Source organism: Gymnoscopelus microlampas, assembly GCF_963454915.1.
Source record: "Gymnoscopelus microlampas genome assembly, chromosome: 9".
NCBI lineage: Eukaryota > Metazoa > Chordata > Actinopteri > Myctophiformes > Myctophidae > Gymnoscopelus > Gymnoscopelus microlampas.
This window is the reverse complement of record NC_139946.1, coordinates 57,611,051-57,631,684: the sequence shown is the minus strand read 5'-3', so window position 1 is coordinate 57,631,684 and position 20,634 is coordinate 57,611,051. Positions and strand designations below refer to the sequence as shown.

Sequence of the window (20,634 nt, the reverse complement as noted above, 5' to 3'; positions counted from 1 at the left end):
ACAGTCACAGCAGAAAACCTCAGGTCAGACAAAGCACAACTACTCCTCGACATGGTGTGGAAAAAGGGCAACGATGCATCTTTACAAACGATTGACATCCTTCATCAGCTGGACCCTCACCTTAGTGAACTGCTGAAGTTAACCTCAGGTGATAATCTCTAGCTTTCTGTCTGTCTGTCTGTCTGTCTGCAGTGCAAAGCGCCAGTTACATTCAGTGTTTCCCACACTTAGGTTTTACTTGGTAGTGCTACCCAGATACATTAACTCTTTGACTGCCACAAAATAAAACATTGTTTTCCACGCCACTGCCAGCATTTTCGAGTGTTTTTACTAACCTTGGAATCATGGAATATTTTCCAGGGGTCTCGTAGAATTGGGGGGGGGGGGGGGTCGGTACGGTTGACGTAATCTGTTGCATTGTGGCCAGTTGAATGTGGCTTGTTTTTGTCAAAAAGTTAAAGCCATTTTTCCACAACAAATTAACAAATTATAATTTCCGGGTCTATCCTTTTCTGACAGGCAAGGCATCCTTCATAGGTTAGCGAACAGCACCATCTGGTGGAAAACTACTGAAAACACCTTAGCAGAATCTGACGAGAAGTCTTGTTGTGGCACAGTTAACTTCATGGTTTTGAGGTGTGGGGTCCACTTGATAACTCTGTATGTATAGACGGATTATTTGTTTTCAAACATTGTGACACTGCTCGTGCAGGTGCTTGTTTCATGTAATCCATTCCCAACAGATCCCCAAACCCGTTGTTTAAGGAAGCGTTGGTTTCTGTTCATTCAACGTCCTCTTGTATGTTGGCTGGTGAGTGCTCCTAGCGAGACATAAATACTTCACCCCGCAGCAGTATTGCGCGCCGAGAACAGCTGACATACAAGCTCACATCACGTCGCGGATGCGACCGCTGTGAGCGCAATACTGTCTGCTGTTCTCGGCACGCAACACCTTCGCACAGCGGAGCATAAATTATGTTTGAGGATACAGCTGCGTGAGCAAGCAGGCTCTGGTGCCTAGTGTCGCAGAGGGAGCGCTCCCTCTGCGACACTAGGTGGGGTTTGAGGGACAACTCCTATGAGAATCGCTAATTTTTTTTACAACATGAACCAAGGTATATATTTCAAGAGCTAGAGATCACAGTAAACATCAATACTAAACCTTCTTCCTCCACACTGGGAGGAAAACAGCATCTGAAAGTTTCATGGGATGCATTTTTACACATGAGTGCAGTGACCACTTTTACATTCTAATCTAATCTATAATTAATCTATAATAACATGTAACACCGTTAACTAATCAGGGTTAAAAAAAAAAACGGTAACGTCTTACAGTACATTTTAAAATGTGTAATCTGGATTACAGTTAGGGGGTGTAGTAATGTAGGTTACAGGCGGATTACATTAATCTCGAAATTCGATTCGAATCTGTGTCTCTCGCTGCTGCAGGAGTAGTGTGTGTGTGAGGGGGCACACAGTGCTGCGCGCTCTCATTCACTCAGCTGAGCTGGCAGTTGAAGAGTTTGTGTCGTTGTGATCCAGCGCTGTGGAATGTGTGTTGCTCCGCTCGTTAATTAATTTGCTCCAGGTGTGTAAGCCCAGAAATTCATTAAAGTGGGCATTGGGCAAAAGCAGCGCATCCACGACCGTGTTGGTAGACACAGCTGCAGTAGTTGGGCGCTGTTTGGAAATACTTGTTGCTACAGAGTATGCTAATGAGTGATAAGTGCTAATAACAAATGTATGCTAATAGCACGCACACGCGGACACACACACACACACACACACACACACACACACACACACACACACAGTGTGTAGGACAGAGGGTTTAAAAGTGGGGTCCGGGTATCCCCAGGGGTCCCCAGCTAAATGATAGATAGTTAGGAACCAAATGGACCCTTATGGGTCTGTAACTCAGAGTGTACAAATGGAACCAAATGGACCCTTATGGGTCTGTAACTCAGAGTGTACAAATGGAACCAAATGGACCCTTATGGGTCTGTAACTCAGAGTGTACAAATGGAACCAAATGGACCCTTATGGGTCTGTAACTCAGAGCGTACAAATGGAACCAAACCAAACTAGTAGTTACTTTTTAAATTGGAGTACTCGGATTATGTTACTGACTACATTGTTTAGCAAGTCATTTGTAACTGTAGGGGATTCCTTTTTAAAAGTAACCATCCCCTCCCAACCCTGGTTCTTATCAGTGTGACGTTGTCTGGAAATGCGTCTATAGGCTTCAAAAGCTTTTGGTCAGAGATGTGTACAGACAATTTAATTTATTTGCACTAGACTATCACACTGCTGTCAAGTTTGTCAGATGGGTGAAGGGTGTAATTGTAGGAAGCATTAGCCTTAGTTCGGGCCATTTTTTTTAACTTACACTTTTAATGATTGAAATACAAGCTCATGCTTTCTTTGTTGTGGGCAAATGCCCACCATGAGTTTTGCATCCCATCTTCCAGAGAACGTAGTTTAGATCCTACAGCCCGAGGGGACAGTCAGTTGACTGCAGTGGATGGATATGCTGTGGGTTTTATTGGTTAGTTGTCAGGGATAATTCACATGGCGTTTTCTGCGTATTTATATATTATTTATTTGCTATAATCATAAAACTGGAACTCTACCGTTTGTTTCGGGAGGTTCAAAGGCGTTATACCCCTATAAATCACTGCCACACTTAATACTAAATATTCCACAGAAGTAAGAATCTAAGGTCATCATTTCGTTTGAACCACACACGGTGAGTCTGCTAATAGACTCCAGAAGGGATATTATTCTCAAAACATCATTAAATGACACAAACTTATCTTTGCAATGTGTCAATGTTGATAAGATTTTGTCTGAATTCAAGTGTCATGCTAAAGGTTTAAACATTGTCAATAATAAATATATAACCTTGATCTATAGGGTTAAGAGACCGTGGCATTTGTCTACAGATGTTTTATGGTTCATACCTCTTATCTCCTGTAGCTGAATTAGATACAGTATTGTGACTCCCATGACCTTAAATAAACTAAACCGTAATACTTTGCAGTATCATTGGTTTAACTAAAGGGACCCAGCCCAGTAGCCTACTGTGTATGTCTGTGCAGTTTCATACGTTGTTCCTTTGTATTGTGTTTCAGAGCTGAGACTGGTGCTACTGTATGGGAAGACTGGAGCTGGGACAAGCTCAGCAGGAAACCTCATCCTGGGCAGGGAGGAGTTTGGTGCTGAGGCCAGCTCCGCTGAACTGAGCCAGTGGAGTAGGAGGAGAAATGGGGAGGTCTGTGGGAGACAGCTGGTGCTGGTGGATGCTCTAGTCTTCTCTGGATGCTCTCCAGATGAGATGAGGCAGGATGTTGTGCTCTCTCTCAATCTGTCTGCTCCAGGTCCCCATGCCTTCCTCCTGGTCCTACCAGCAGAGACTTCTGAAGAAGAGGTGAGAGAGATGATGGAGAAGATGCAAGAGATGTTTGGAGAGAGCTGCTGGAAACATAGCATTGTCATCTTCATCCATGAGGACAGTGAGAAAGAGCAGAGAGTTCAGTTTCTCCAAGCAGCCAGTCAGGAACTTGTATCAAGTCAGCAGCTTGTAGAGAAATGTGGGAACAGATGTCATGTCCTCAACATTAGTGACAGCAGCCATGATGGTCAAGTTTCACAGCTGCTGAAGCAGATAGATAGAATGGTGTCAGGAAACCCAGAGATCTTCTACAGCACTAAGATCTACCAGGAGGCAGAGGCAGTGATCACTGAGTTGGAGATAAAGATTCAGAGGGACAGTGAGGAGAGGAGGCACATGGAGGAGAAGATGAGGGAGAGGTTTCAGAAGATAGACGTAGACATCCAAGAACGTGAGGGAGACATCAGGAAGATTGATCAACGAACGATTGAATTGGAGAAACAACTGAGAGAGGAGAGAGATGAAGAGATTAAAAGAGAGCTAGAACAACAGTGGATGAGCGAGGCTGAGAGAAGAGAGGAGATGGAGACAAAGCTGAAGAGGTTCAAAGCAAAGAGAGAGACCGAGAGGAGAGATAGGGAGGAGAGACACAGACAGGAAATAGAGCAGATGCAACACCTAATTAGGATTATCAAGCCTGGGTTCCAAAGTCGCATCAAGGACATGCAAACAAAGATGGAGTTAGAGTTTAGGATACAACTGGAGCAGAAGATCAGTGAGATGACAACACTTAGACAGGAGTTAGAGAAGCGCTGCAAACATTGTTCAGAGTTGGAGGAAGAGAACCTGAACTTGCTGGAAAAGATTGCAAACTTTCCAGCAGGAAGTGTAGGAGGGAGACCATGTGAGAGAGGAGGAAGGAGAGGACAGTCATGGTGGATGAGATGTTGTACTAATATGTTCAGAAATGAATCACAAGATATCGACTTGATAACAGCATATAGCAAAGAGTTAGAGAGATACAGAATGTTGGAGGAAGAGAAGAACAGAGATATGACACCATTGAAGGAAAGTAATACATTCCTGACAGAAACAGACGAACAACATAAGGAAAGAGACAGTGAACTGGAAAAGATCAACCAGACTCTGATAGAGAGAGACAAAATATTGATAGAGAGAGACAAGAAAGTAGAGAAAGACCAACTATTGAAAGAAAGTGCTAAACTAGTGAGAGAGAAAAACAAACAAGTGGAGCAAAAAGATGAAGAACTGAAGAAGACGAATCAGGAATGGAACAATGAAAACACACAGCTTGGTGAGAAGGTGATCATTAAAAGCCCAGTCTGTATACATGATGATGGTTTATCAAAATGTAAATATCTCTTCAACCTGTCATTACAGTTCAGCAGATATGTGATCTGAAGACTGAATTAAAGAACCTGAGGATTGCATCAGCTCCAAAGACTGGTCAGTAGGTTGAAATGAATTTTGTTTATCTGTGTTTTACATATTATGTTGATAAGTAGGCTAGTTGCCCTGTCATTTAAAATGTGAACATACCTCTACATCAGGTGATAGGCTACCAATCAGGAGGAGAGCATCTAGCAGGGACGGATTATGGCTTGGGCACAGTGTGCACGTGCACAGGGCCCTGAGCCAATGGGGGGCCTTGGATTTAATAGGCTTTTTAAAAAATATATATAATATATATATAATATATATATATATACCCTAACCCTAAAACCGAAATAAAGTAACCAAAAAACGCCCAATATAACCACAATAACCGCAAAAATGTGCGCGTCCGGGACACATGCACGCGCGCGCGGGGGGAGGGGGGGGGTCCGTTGCGATTTTCTGCACAGGGCCCATTTTCACTTTAATCCGTCTATGGCATCTAGGAAGGTGTCTGGGTGGTGCAGGGGTAAAGTTCCTCTGTACCACCATGGAGACTCATGGTGTCAAACCTCCACAGTGTCTACAGCTTGGCTGGACACTCAAACAAACAAGTAATGGCCATGTTTGTGGGTGGTAAGCTGGGGGGGGAGAGTTATCTCTATCGCTGCACTATAGCGACTCCTACAGATTGGTTGGGGCTCCAGCTCAACAGGGAGACATACTTGAAGCATATTCCTTCACATGCACTACATCATACATAATGTGAATTGGAGGAGACATGTGGCTGTCTACACACTCCCACATGACTTACTGTAGCGGTCAGCAGTGACAAAGTACACATGTGTAGTAAGTACGTACACATGTGTACGTACCCTCCACAACCATCACTGCCTTCACCCACTCCACCCTCACCTCCTGCCTGACTGACATCAAAACATGGATGCATACAAACTTCCAAAAACTCAACTGCAATAGCCTCCTATACGGTGTCACCACCAAAGTTCTCAAGAAACTACAGTATGTACAAAACTCGCCCGCCTGCTCACCAGAGCCCAATCCAGAGACCACATCACACCAGTACTCTGTACTCTGACACACTCAATGTCTTTGTTTTGTTTTTTAAACGTTCAAAACCCACCTTTTCAGACTTGCATTCCCTACATAAATCCCAGTCCCAATCTCCCTTTGTTTACCTTTCTATTGTAGTTTTTTAAAATACTTTTTAAGTAGTTTTTTTCTGATAAAGTTTTTATTTTGTCTCTGTACAGTGACTTTGAGTACCTAGAAAAGCGATATATAAATTGTATGTATTATCATTATTATGTAGTAAGTAGGTACACATGTGTAGTAAATACGTACACATGTGTAGCAAGTACGTACACATAACTCTTGAACCGTAGGTCGTACAATTTCACCCCCTGGATTCCTTGGATTCCCACACTCCAGTCCATTTGTGCCAGATTACATTTTCTGCCATTTTGCGTTTTCTTCAAAACACACTTTTTTCTACTAATCCTAGTTCTTCCAAAACTATCACAAATTGGTACATTATCTCTGGGGTCATGTGATCAAGATGTATGCGTTAGATTTTTGAGATTCCATTCCAAGTGCATATGACTACCTTCCAAAGTTTGCAGGCCCTGGGTAGGCAACCCGGCATGGCGGAGACCTGTTCTCTGAGGAGCATACTTTTCTAGTTTTGGCTGTATACGATTAGCCTCTGATCCAGACTGCTTCGCTGGGATCCAGACTGCTTCGCTGTGTTCGGCGGATTTTTTTTTCTCACTCGCTACACAGGGTCCTATTTGACTCGTATTTCAATTACGTAGGTAAGTCAGGAAGTGATTCGAGTTTTACATCAGACTAGCCTGGCATGGCCAGACTAATATCACTGCGTAGATATTAGTCTGGAATCTCTGTGTGGAACCTGCATTTCTGAGGGGCAAATTAAAAAGATGCCTCTGGTGATAAACCTGGCCCATATTTGCATACTGGGCCCTGATTGGTCCCTCACAACTTCGGAGGGAGAGAAATCCAATCTCTATTGAGAGGGGCCAGACCTAATCTGCCACGGGCAATTTTTTTTGCAATGGCAGATTCGTCTGGAACCAGGCTAACATCAGACAACACTGGTCACTGTAGGGGGGGGCGGCCCCCCTACAGACCAATCAAAAGCCGTGGCCCGTTTTCTCCCATTTGTGCACAGAGATAGGAGGCTTTCCAGACTGTATAGCGAGTGAGAAAATGAAATCCGCCAAACGTAGCGAACCAGTCTGGATTCCAGGCTAGTTTACGATAGTTTTCTTTCAAATATGAGATTTTAAGCCTCCGATACGATAATTTAACATTTCCCATCTGGCAACATTGAACATGGGTCTGTTTAAATGGTCATAACACTAAATGTTAAATTGCACAGCTTAGATATACATATATATTCTATACATTTTGATGTATAGAATACATATCCATAGTCAAATACTTTTGGGCATTGTAAGTTTACAAACATTTGTAAACATTCTGGCTCCATTCTAGCTAAATTGCATTTCCCCATTTAAAACAACGGGTGTAGGGGTGTGCCGATGTATCGTCCCGCGATATATCGCCATACGTTTTCGTAACGATATGTATCGTTTTGGGAAAAAATATCATATCGTATCTTTTCGTGAAATTAGTGTATCGGCACACCCCTAAACGGGTGGAATAATAATGATAATAATAATTAAAGTTTCAAGCAGCGATGACCGGGCCCTCGCACCTCTGTCCACGTCCATTGGCAAATATCAACCAATCAGAACAGGGAGCAGAGCTAAATAACTCTATTGAAGGACAAGGATTTTCAACCAAGTCCAGTGAGACGACTAATGACTCTGTACGACAAACTGTTCAAAAGTTACGTCAAAACATCGAAAATATGAAGTATTGACCAATCAGAATAGGGGCGAGTCTTAAAGGAGAATTTTGGCCTAAAGTTTTATTACCTTTTCTATGATGTTATGATATAGTAGGATGAATGGTACAGTAGAAACATTTCATAACTCCACCCCTGGTCCGCCAGAGCTTAAAAAGGTGCGCAGATAGGCCTTAGGTTAGATCACATATTTTAATAGCTTTTTTTTTTAGGGGGGGGGGTGAGATCTGATGTTCATAGTGACAGAACACTATGCAAAAAAAAAAAAAAACAGAAGTCTCGCTAGACGAGATTGAAATCTTGAGATTTCAATCTCGTCTAGTGAGACTATCCGCTTCAACTGTAAGTGAGATTCCCCATTCTAGTGAATGAGGCAGCTTAGAGGGCTTTTAAGCTGTGGCGGACCAGGGGTGGAGTTATGAAATCTTTCTACTGTACCATTCATCCTAAGATATCATAACATCATAGAAAAAGTAATAAAACTTTAGTCCAAAATGCTCCTTTAAGTAGCTCCAACGAAGAACAAGGACTCTCAATCGAATCAAGTGACGTGACTCACAAGTCTGTACGACAAACCGTTCAAATGTTATGGCAAATGATAGAAACTATGAAATACTGACCAATCAGAATGGGGGCAGGGCTAAGTGACTCCATTCAAGGATAAGGACTCTCAATCAAATCAAGTGGCGCGACTCACTAGTCTGTACGACAAACCGCTCAAAAGTTATAGCAAAAAATAGGAACTATCAAATATCGACAAATCAGAAGAGGGGGCCGGCCTAAGTAACCCCAATTAAGAACAAGGACTCTAAACTGAGTCCAATGAGGCCACTTACAAGTGGCCACGACAATCAGTTCAAAAGTTATGGCAAAAGATACAAATATCGACCAATCAGAAAAGGGGCTGTAGCCAAGTTAAACCAATGAAAGACAAGGACTCTGATCTGATTCCAATGACACCACCCACAAGTCTGTATTGCAATCTGCTCAAAAGTTACATAGAAAAAAAATCAAACTTGACCTTGTGGATTTGCTATTTTCACTTCCTGTTTGGCAGTGAAACAAGGAAGTTTGACGCTTCGCCACAGTCACGCCGTTTTATGAAAACCCCTGCTTTTCGTTAATGTCTCTTGTGTACACTGAGGGAGTTTGAGGTGATTCTGACCATCCTCCTAGGAGGAATTTGAAAATGGCAGAAAATTTGCTAAAACACCACTATAAATTCAAAATGGCTGTTGGGTTTTAGGTCATGACTCCAAGAGACTTTTTTGTAAGTCGGGGAATCAGATTGAGATTTTGTTGGGGACGCTATTGAGCCATTAGGCCACGCCCTTTTTAGACTATTAAAATAAATAATATTTCATCACTTGTGATGTTTGTTCAAAGTTGCGCAACTTTTTGAATACGTTTAGGGCCCCAAAAATGCGAAATGATTGGGAATAATAATCTTTTCAATAGGGCCCTATAAAGAAACAGTGAGGATAACATTAGTGTGCTTGCCTTAGGGAGATCACAACTGAGGATTTTATAGTGTACCGATTGGGGTTCCAGAGATCAAAATGGTATCAAATAGGGATCCATGGCCTAATGCATATCAAACAGGGGGTCCTTGAAATGAAGAAGGTTGAGAACCAGTGGAACTCTTTTACAGTGTGTGAGAGAGTGCAGGCAAGAAAGCAAGTCAAGAAGTGTCATGTGTGAATGAACACGAACTAACTCCTACGCAGCGCTGCCTGCATATATGACCATCTGCAATGGAACACGATAATAATCATTGTCTGTTTGAAGCACCCAGGGCACTCTGCCAAAAAATACTGGCCACCGAGAGCATTGAAGAGTAATGCTTGGTCGCTGGGAAGCTCTCCAGTGTGTCAAAAAATGCATGGCACTCAAAAACCCTTTGTGTGAACATGGTCCATAAGTATGTTTGTCAGTTGTATATACAGAACAATTTAACTTTATGTTTTATATTTTTCCTCCAGGTGTTTGCTCAAGTCAGCCACATGTGTCGATGTCATCAGAGACATTGCAGGTTGGTAACGTGTGTGTGTGTGTGTGTGTGTGTGTGTGTGTGTGTGTGTGTGTGTGTGTGTGTGTGTGTGTGTGTGTGTGTGTGCGCGTGCGTGCGTGCGTGCGTGTGCGTGCGCGTGCGTGTGATTATAGACTCTAATGAGGTTGATTATTCCAACATGGACATTGTGAGTAAAACCAGCTCCTCTACAGAATAATCACACAGACTGAACATTAGGAAAGTCACTGATAGTTTGTTTCCTGCTTTGTCTTTCAGACCAGTTTTTCCCCCATCGTGCACATGGTACACAGAACCAATGAATACAGGTCAGTTATCCTAAACAGCTTCCTCTATAGACGAATCCACTACAGGCAGCGTGTCTGTGGATTCGTCTATAGAAGTAGAAGTTGTGTCTTTGAGGAACATCAGGTGATCAATCACCACAGGTCTTCCTGTTTCCACTAACATGTTGTTTCTATTCAACCAACCACTGTGATGGTACATGAACATGTGGCATCATGACACCTAATGAAGTCAATAGATCCCCTACGGACCCCCAGCTGCGGCTCAAGACTGTGACTGCGGACCGGACCGGGCCTCTCTCCATGGAGCACGACCTGGACACGACCGTGGACTTCTACTACACTACATTATACCGCATATTATATTATCTTAAACATTTTTATATTATTCCATTATATACTGCATACACACTATTGCTGTACTATATTATACTATCATATGCTAGTATCTTACACTATTATATTTGCTATTATTGTTATTGTTACTGCTTGCACTGTATCTCTTTCTGTCTCTCCTCTGTCTCTCCCTTTCTCTCTCTCTTCTTTCCCCCAACACGGTCGAGGCAGAAGGCCCCCGCCCTAGAGCCTAGGGTCTGCCTGACGTTTCTTCCTGTTGAATTAAGAGGGAGTTTTTCGTTGCCACTGTCGCAAAATTGCTTGCTCAGGGTGGGATGTTGGGTCTCTTCTCTACATGTAAAGTGTCTTGAGACAACTTGTTGTGATTTGACACTTTAATAAAATTGAATTGAATTGAATTGAATTGAATAGATGATCAATCAATCAATGTTTTGGGTTGTCAAGTGGTTAAGGGTGTCCCGGGTTTGATTCCCAAGCCCGACGGCGGATTTGCTGCATGTCCATTGATTCCCTGACTCCCTGTTTCTACTCTACCTACTAAATAAAGGCAGAAAAGCCCCCAAAATATCTTGCATTATATATACATAATATATATATATACAAATAAATGCTTGTTTTGTGTCACAGGTTCAAGTTACCCGAGACGGGGCTGTTCCAGTGCAGAAAGACAGGGTTGGCGTTTAAAACGACAGGGGAAGGAGAAGTTCTCTACAGGACTGTTCAATGGGATGAGGACCAGCTCCAGTCAAAAGGAGGGACTCCTGCAGGTCCTCTGTTTGACATCCAGTGTCCTCAGCAGTCTGTCTGTCAGCTACACCTGCCACACTGTGAGGTCACAGCCGGTGAGTTACACAGTGTAAAAGACAATAATATGTTGGAAACCAAAGTGGGATGTTGTATTTGATGGTTTAGGCATGGTGTTAAAGAAGCAATTGTGTTATTTTATTTCTTTCTTTCTTTTTTTCTTTCTTTTTTTGAGGTTTACCGTGAAATGGAATCTATGTTTAAAGGACGTTGCTGATATTTAAACTAAATACAGGATGTGAAAATCAAATACAACACTTAATGACTTCTGTGTCCTGAGAATGAACATTGCAGGCATGTTAGACCCAGTACACATTGGCCACAGTTACATGGACATCATGTTTTCATTCAGAATGAACTCCTTCAGAATGAACTCATTCAGAATGAACTCATTCCAAATAGAGGAATCTGTTCCACTCACCTGTTTACATGGGACCTGAATAAAAGTATTCCTCATTTACATGACCAAAGCATTCATTCGGAATATAACTTTTGGTATTAGCATCAAAATATACTTAAGTAGAAAGTATAAGCTACTCATTATGCCGAGTGTCACGTTTTTCTTGTATTATTATGAAACAGCTTTGAAACATGCTGTAACTCATTCACTGTGACGAAAACCCTATTTCTGCGCCGAGTAGCGCGCGGAGCGCACACGGGTTGAAACACAATCGCCTCGGGTCAAAATCCAGCCACCATGGAGCAGCCGTGGATGGCCCGCTCAAAAGGTGCGTGGGGCGTGGTGTTTTGGGACGACCGTTCCGGCTGCCCATGTAATGAATTGATGAAGTAAAAGTCATCTGTTTTCGCTGCAGCTGTGCCCTAATGTTGTTTTCATTTATTTTTGTTCACGTATGCTATTAAAATAATGCAGCTATTGCAGTATTGGGCCTTAACATGTGATTAAAATGTATATGTACTTGGCCCCTCATATATACAATAAATACAAATAATAAAATAAAATCTGATTTAAAACTGAAACTTGCAGCTGATCAATGCGTTTCTGCGTTTACGTGTGGACAGGGATTTAAAAAAAAAAATCTTTGTCATGTGGGCAGGGATTCTTTTAAAAAACTGAGGACTAAAATACCCGTTTAGAAAAAGGCTTATTAAAGATACTATAGAATAGAATCATTCATTTTATCCCGCAGGAGCGTGCGCTTCTCAGCACCAACCGTGGCCGAATTAGAGATTTGAGAGGTCATTTTTTGACAATTCTGACAGCACGGACATGCGCAAAGGAATGCATGTATTCCAAACAGAGAGGAGCGTTCGGAATAAAGTGTTTACATGGTCAATTCCGATTAGTCCTTGGGCCAAACCCCAAAATCTCACATATCGCTACCACCTGGGATGGCAAATTCTAGTTGGGATTTTTTTATTCCTATTCATCCCTAGATATTATTTTTGTATGATAGACCTTCCTGAGGCCCAGCTAAATTGGGGTTATCAGCTGCTAAAGGTACCACCCCCCATTGAAAAATGGCATTTTAGACACATGTGCATATCTTGGTATTGGCTCACGTTCAGGGCATATTACAATGTTTTATATTTTATGTTTGGTATCATTTTTAAGGGGACACTTTGAGCTTTCATTCGAGCCCTTTGGTGACTATGTATGATAAGTACAGTGGTCACTGGAGCTCTTCAAACCTTTAATAACCTTTTTTTTCTCACAATTTCCGCCTAAACCATATATTTTCTTTTAGTTCTGTGGCATCAAGAAACATCAGAGACACAAAACACAACAACTGGAATACTGACATGACCCTAAGGATTCAGGAAATGTATAATTAACCCATAGTATTTCATTCTGGGGTGGTAATTTTCAGCCTTATCTTAAACAAGCACTTTTTATGAGAAATAGACCGGTCAATAGGCATATAAGAAAGAGTACCACTAAACCTCCCTAAACATTGATAGAAAAGGGTTTTCAATAGATTCTGGTACCTTTAGGCATGCTTGAGAACATCCCAAATATCCAGGAAAATATACTTAGCAGAAAGGCATAATTTTCAAGATGCCATCCAAGATGGTCATGCAGTTCTGGGCAAGAACCATGCAGTGTTTTGCATTCAGTACAAATATGTAATTTCTGCCTATTGTAAAAAGGAGACCACTTCTAGGAGAGGAGACTGCATCTATAGCTGTATGAGACCACTGTACTGTATCTAGAAACCACTGTACTGTACTGAATATATTGGAAGTGGTCTGTAGACCACTCTACTGCATCTGTAGACCACTGTAGTGCATCTGTAGACCACTCTACTGCATCTGTAGACCACTCTAGTGCATCTGTAGACCACTGTAGTGCATCTGTAGACCACTCTACTGCATCTGTAGACCACTCTAGTGCATCTGTAGACCACTCTACTGCATCTGTAGACCCCTCTACTGCATCTGTAGACCACTATACTGCATCTGTAGACCACTGTAGTGCATCTGTAGACCCCTCTACTGCATCTGTAGATCACTCTAGTGCAGACCACCACACTGTATCTATTGCTATCTGAGACCACTTTACTGTATCTAGAGACCACTGTATTGTGTATATATACCACTGTACTGCATCTATAGCTATATGAGACCACTGTATTGCATCTAGACCACTGTGCTGCATCTATATCCCACTGTACTGAATCTATAAACCACTGTACTGCATATATAGACCATTGTACTGCATCTAAAGACCACTGTACTGCATCTATAGACTAGCTACTGTATCTATAGACTGCTGTACTGTATCGATAGACCACTGTAGTGCATCTGTGTAGACCATGTAGTGCATCTGTAGACCCCTGTCGTGATCTGTAGACCCCTCTAGTGTGTCTGTAGACCCCTCTAGTATGTCTGTAGACTACTGTCTTGATCTGTAGACATCTCTGGACACTGATACTGCATCTGTAGACCCCTCTACTGCATCTGTAGACCACTCTAGTGCATCTGTAGACCACTCTAGTGCATCTGTAGACCACTCTACTGCATCTGTAGACCACTATACTGCATCTGTAGACCCCTCTACTGCATCTGTAGACCCCTATACTGCATCTGTAGACCCCTCTACTGCATCTGTAGACCCCTATACTGCATCTGTAGACCCCTATACTGCATCTGTAGACCACTGTAGTGCATCTGTAGACCACTCTACTGCATCTGTAGACCCCTCTACTGCATCTGTAGACCACTCTACTGAATCTGTAGACCACTCTACTGCATCTGTAGACCACTGTAGTGCATCTGTAGACCACTGTAGTGCATCTGTAGACCCCTCTACTGCATCTGTAGACCACTCTACTGCATCTGTAGACCACTGTAGTGCATCTGTAGACCACTCTACTGCATCTGTAGACCCCTCTACTGCATCTGTAGACCACTCTACTGCATCTGTAGACCACTGTAGTGCATCTGTAGACCCCTCTACTGCATCTGTAGACCACTCTAGTGCATCTGTAGACCCCTCTACTGCATCTGTAGACCACTCTACTGCATCTGTAGACCACTGTAGTGCATCTGTAGACCACTCTACTGCATCTGTAGACCCCTCTACTGCATCTGTAGACCACTCTACTGCATCTGTAGACCACTGTAGTGCATCTGTAGACCCCTCTACTGCATCTGTAGACCACTCTAGTGCATCTGTAGACCCCTCTACTGCATCTGTAGACCACTGTAGTGCATCTGTAGACCCCTCTACTGCATCTGTAGACCGCTCTACTGCATCTGTAGACCCCTCTACTGCATCTGTAGACCACTCTACTGCATCTGTAGACCACTGTAGTGCATCTGTAGACCACTCTACTGCATCTGTAGACCCCTCTACTGCATCTGTAGACCACTCTACTGCATCTGTAGACCACTGTAGTGCATCTGTAGACCCCTCTACTGCATCTGTAGACCACTCTAGTGCATCTGTAGACCACTCTAGTGCATCTGTAGACCCCTCTACTGCATCTGTAGACCACTCTACTGCATCTGTAGACCACTGTAGTGCATCTTTAGACCACTCTACTGCATCTGTAGATCACTCTAGTGCATCTGTAGATCACTGTACTGCATCTACCGAGCCTTTGTGGCGACATAGTCATGTTAAATGTTCTTTATATATACATGTTTAAAGCTGTGTTGAGTTGAGATGCAGTATAGTGGTCTATAAATACAGTACAGTGGTCAATGTATGTGGTCTATAAATGCAGTACAATGGTCTATACATGCAGTACAGTAGTTTATAGATTCAGTACAGTGGGATTGGATGCAGCACAGTGGTTTATAGATTCAGTACAGTGGGATATAGATGCAGCACAGTGGTCTAGATGCAATACAGTGGTCTCATATATGCAGTACAGTGGTCTCATGTAGCAATAGATGCAGTAGAGTGGTATATATACACAATACAGTGGTCTCTAGATACATTAAAGTGGTCTCATATAGCAATAGATACAGTGGGGTGGTCTAGATACAGTACAGTGGTTTCTAGATACAGTACAGTGGTCTCATACAGCTATAGATGCAGTGTCCTCTCCTAGAAGTGGTCTCCTTTTTACAATAGGCAGAAATTACATATTTGTACTGCATGCAAAACACTGCATTGTTCTTGCCCAGAACTGCATGAGATAGGCATACATTTGGCATGTCTGTACAGGAGAGGCTTGTAGGTATCCATGTAACCCATTTTCATTCACATATATTGAGGTGACAGCTCAAGGGACCATTTGGAAAATGGTGATGGTCGTTTTTCCCTCGCCAAAATGTTGTCTTAACTTTGAATCATTAGGTATTTAGGCCCCTTCCCGACAAGGTAGCATGACAAGGTTGGTCCCATTGGAAACCTGAGGTTGTCTGGAATCAAATGGTATCTCTATCTTTGGGCTACGTCTAAATTTGAGTGTTCCACAGTCTCCGAAAGACAGTCTCGCCGGCGTTCCAGCCAGCCATCCCGCAGGTCTCATAGGGTTAATAAAACATTGAAAAAAACACACTTGGGACCACTTTTTTTCTTGGGATCATCAAAATCCCAATATTAGAGGTCCTATGGATGCCAAAAATCAAAACTAGAAAAAAAAAAAAGCAGTCGCGCGTGGACTCCTCCTAGGGCCTCTACTACTTCAGCTTTGATTCCTGAAAAAACTGCTCCACCACCAAATAGGCCACACCCACTTCATCAACTACTTTAATTGGACACAGGTTTGTTTAATTTACAAAAAAAAAGGAGCAGTGTGATGTCCAAAAAGTGTGTTATATAACTTTTAATATGTTGTTGGCTATGAATGAAAATCCGCCTATAGAGAAAAATAACAACATGTCAAAAAATATAAAAAGCTGCTCCTATGGAAAGTCTATCATATTTTTATTTACTTATATTGGCCCAAAAAACAATTTAGTATAGGTAAGGTTTTGCCAACTTTGTGGTAGCGATATCTCGTCTGGCCCAAGGACTAGATTGGTATATCCCGATTCAAACGGTCTATACCACCCCTCTTCATTCGGGTCAGACTGGAATGGAATATTCTATTCCAATTGAGGTGTTTACATGAGCATTTCTATTCTGAATGAATTCACCCATTCATTCATTCCGAATGAAACTGTCCATGTAACAGCAGCCAGTGTGTTGGGTTTGATTTTCAGAATTATAGGATTCATGGTAAATAATCTGATGAATGTCTAAAAACCTTTCACAGATGATGACCTTTCTGTGGCCCACATCACAGATGAGGGGGTGAACTTCTTAAAACCACTGAAAGTGACCAAGACTCACGTGGTTGTAAATGTGACCCACCTGTCATTGTTTGGGCTGGTTTACAAACTACTTTACCCTAACCCTAAACCAACCCGTGGTCAAGTTCTGCTGTTCCTTCCACAACCAAGCCACATACTTGAGATGAAAGTATTACTGCTGCCAAGCAATGTGGATATTGAACAGGTAATGTATGTTCTGTTAAGTAACTAGCATCTCAGAGGCTTTAAATCTATTTAAACGTATTGTACTAAAATATGAAATGGATTCAGATTTTGAAAAGACAACCAGAGGATAGTAATTTAAGACCAACGTTTATATTGTAGTCTAAAGACCAAATTACCCAGATATTAATGGCAACAAAGCCTGTTTACATAGCCTGTAAAATCTGTCCATGTACCAGACATTATGAGTGAACCAGCTGGTCAAGGTGTTTTGTTGTCGTTGTAGGTGATAGCAAAGTCTTACAACAAAGAAGATAAATACATCAACACTCCGACAGAGTGTTTTTTCACTCCAGGGGAAGTCTACAGTCTGCACTGTCCTCCACATGATGTACAACCTGAGGTATCACACACTAAACCCACTGTATAACCTGGTGTTATACAGCAGTTACAATTACAAAACTATTTACTCAATGTAATTAACCCAATATCTCATTCTTTTGCTGTGATTTTCTGCTTGCATATACAATGAAAAAACAAAAATACTACACTTGCTTTTCTTTTTTAAGACTTTGCCTTTGTGGCCCTAGGGTTAGGGTCAGTTAGGGCTAACCCTTTTACCATATTATGGTAAAATTACAATCTGAGTTTAGCATTTCCGCCCATTTCCACCTGACAAGATTTTCCGCCATTTTGCATTTTTGTCATACACACTTTATTCTACTACTCAAACAGATCAGTCAGATTTTTCAGATTCCATTCCGATTGGCTATGATTGGTATTCAAAGTGTGCGGAAGTGACACATTTTTCACAAAATGCCACAAACGCAGCGTCCAATTGCCATGTAACTTTGCACGTACGCTCCCAGTAGGCCAAGGAAAAAACACCGCCCCAATTATTCAAATTGGCCTCATGGTGGTTCTTTAACAGCCCACTTCATGTTTTAAGTCAATTCAATTGTATTAATAGTTCCAAATTAGAACAAGTTGTCTTAAGACACTTTACATGTAGAGCAGAGGCCCCATATTGTTTAGTCCCCAGCAAGACATTTATGCAAAGGTGGCAACAAACAACTCCCCCTTAACTGGAAGAAACGTTGACAAATGTTTAATTGGCATCAATCCAAAATGGCCGCCAATTATTGTCAAAAAGTCATAAAATGATGGCAACAGAATGTTTTTCTTCACAGACCATTTCTATGAAGTCACCAGAACAACATACTAAAGTCCTAAGAAATCCTAGTTGCGGCAATTATGTTTAATTGGCATCAATCTAAAATGGCCACCAATTATTGTCAAAAAGCCATATAAAATGATGGTGAGGCCAATTTTCATTAGTCTGAGATTTCAAGTGACTTCCAAATACATTTTGAGGTGAGGAATGCTGCTGTTGCTGCTGCTGCTGTGGCTAGCACTACTACAGTAATACATCGATGCAATAGTAAAACAGTTCTATGTGTCTTCAGGCTTCGCATCCTTACCGTTTGAACTTTGGACCAAATTACTCTCCAACATTCATGGTGAAGATGGATCTAAATACAGAAGTCGTCTCATTGGAGGTACAAGGACCTGAGAAGAACAAAGTGTGGACGCATAACAACCTGAGTGTTAAAGGTACAGTTGTTCATTCATTATGAATTATGGGGAATATTTCATTACTGTTTACATTCACACCTTTTGTCCAGGTTTCTCCTGGGCATTAAAGTATTGTGGGTCTCCTTCTGATGATAAGACCTGTAGTCCACTGTTCATTGCATTAGAATACCTGGTTACACCGCCCCAATATGTTCATCATGATTTGTGTGCATGGGGATCTCATCTTAAACAAGCTAAGTGCTTAACTGAGTTGTCCAGTTTAATAGACCTTGTATTGTGAATTTGTACTTCCATGTACTGCTATGTACTGTCATGTACTGTTCTCATGTCTTACTAAATAAAGTACATCAATCAATCAATAGGCCAATGCCAAGTGAGAACGATACCCCCACCCGGTTAGAAAGAAAGAAAGACTGAGATACACAGGCCAAGTTTGAGGTAGATTGGTTCTACGGTTCTTGAGTTATGCTGAGGAAAGTTACACACAGAGGTTTTTGCATTCATAGATCGATTATTTACATTATGAAACTAAATAGACACAATTATAATTCTATTCATAATTGTTTATTCAGCTGCTACTTTGATGACTAAAATAATGTAATATGATTAGATAGTATTTATTCAGATTCACATCTAAATATAATATTAATCGTGTGTAAACCCTAAAGGCTTTCACTTCATGTCATCCACAGGACAAACCAAACCAACGAGAACGATCAGCCATTCTGTTTCAGGTACACACCCATTATCTTCATATAATATATATGTGTTTTTCTTTCTTTCAACTTAACAATCTTAAGATTTACAGTATGTTATCCTTTGATTTTTATAAAGGCAAACAGGATTTCTTGAGGAAAAATCGGGAGGCTTTAGTCAGTAAAGTGAAGAACGTGGGTCCCGTCCTTGATTATCTGCAAAGTAACGACTTCCATCCTGAAATGGCCGCCAACGTCCAAGCTGAGACCACACCTCAACAAAGCATGAGGACGATCCTTGACAGTGTGACCACCGCTGAATTAGCAGAGACCTTGTACAAAGCTCTTGTCATAAATGAGAAGTGGGTCATGATGGAGTTACTGGGTCTGGAATAATACCAGGGGTGGATCTACGGTGGGTGGACCTGCATGGAGAGGCACAGGCCTACCCAGTTACAGGGATAATGTACTATGTTGTTGGAACATAAACTGTAGCTGGTCCAACAAATGTCCATGCATCATACAGATGTATTTTCTGGAATTTATTTCCATAAAACTCTCCAAACAGACACCATACAAGACACTATGAAAACTATAAAGAAATAAAAGAGATACATGAGTCCATAATCATTGTGAAGCAGCCCTGATTAGTTAACAAGTCCACATAGGTGCATTTAATTATTGACATTTTACACTGAAGTTTCTCAAACAATGTTTACCGTTGAACATTACAATATTACACAACAATTAAAACTGCAAGCAGCGATGACCCTCGCACCTCTGTCCACGTTGGGGGCAAAAATCGAAAAGAGTCCAGTGAGCTTACTCGTGACTCTGTACGGCAAACTGTTCAAAAGTTATGGCAAAAAAAATAAGGGACGAGGCCAAGTAACTCCAATGAAGGTCAGGAACTCTCAAATCAAGTGACGCGACTCACAAGTCTGTATGACAAAACGTACAAAAGTTATAGCAAAAAATAGGAACTATCAAATATCAACCAATCGGAAGAGGGGGTGAAGCTAGGTAACACCAATTAAGGACAAGAATTTAAACCTAGTCCAATGAGATGACTCACAAGTGTTTATGTGTTTTGGTCATGAACCTTTAAAATGCTTACCAATATCTGCTGTGTTTCATTATTCATATACAGGAAAACATTTTGTAATAAATAAAACTAACCATTGGATAAGATGTGACTTCTTTTTATAATGAAATGTTTCTGTCTACAGTTCAAACATGTACATTCTAACCAATCCATACTGCCAGCATCATTT

General features: G+C 41.6%; 2 protein-coding genes across 2 annotated transcripts; both read left to right on the top strand.

Annotated features, from left to right (window-relative positions):
- Positions 1-19: 19 nt before the first annotated feature.
- On the top strand, positions 20-3,662 carry LOC311051689 (GTPase IMAP family member 6-like; the record flags this gene model as incomplete). The annotated part of the gene is made up of 3 exons (XM_084066279.1): positions 20-148; positions 3,135-3,572; positions 3,625-3,662. The coding sequence occupies exons 1-3, from the start codon at positions 52-54 to the stop codon at positions 3,660-3,662; spliced, it is 573 nt and encodes a 190-aa protein (XP_083922405.1). The 5' UTR covers positions 20-51.
- LOC311052256 (uncharacterized protein) lies at positions 3,533-20,320 on the top strand. Its single transcript, XM_084067144.1, has 10 exons — positions 3,533-4,709; positions 4,796-4,861; positions 9,683-9,732; positions 9,988-10,037; positions 10,998-11,212; positions 16,850-17,091; positions 17,356-17,472; positions 18,536-18,683; positions 19,358-19,399; positions 19,500-20,320. The coding sequence occupies exons 1-10, from the start codon at positions 3,677-3,679 to the stop codon at positions 19,754-19,756; spliced, it is 2,220 nt and encodes a 739-aa protein (XP_083923270.1). The 5' UTR covers positions 3,533-3,676; the 3' UTR covers positions 19,757-20,320.
- The last annotated feature ends 314 nt before the right edge of the window (positions 20,321-20,634 follow it).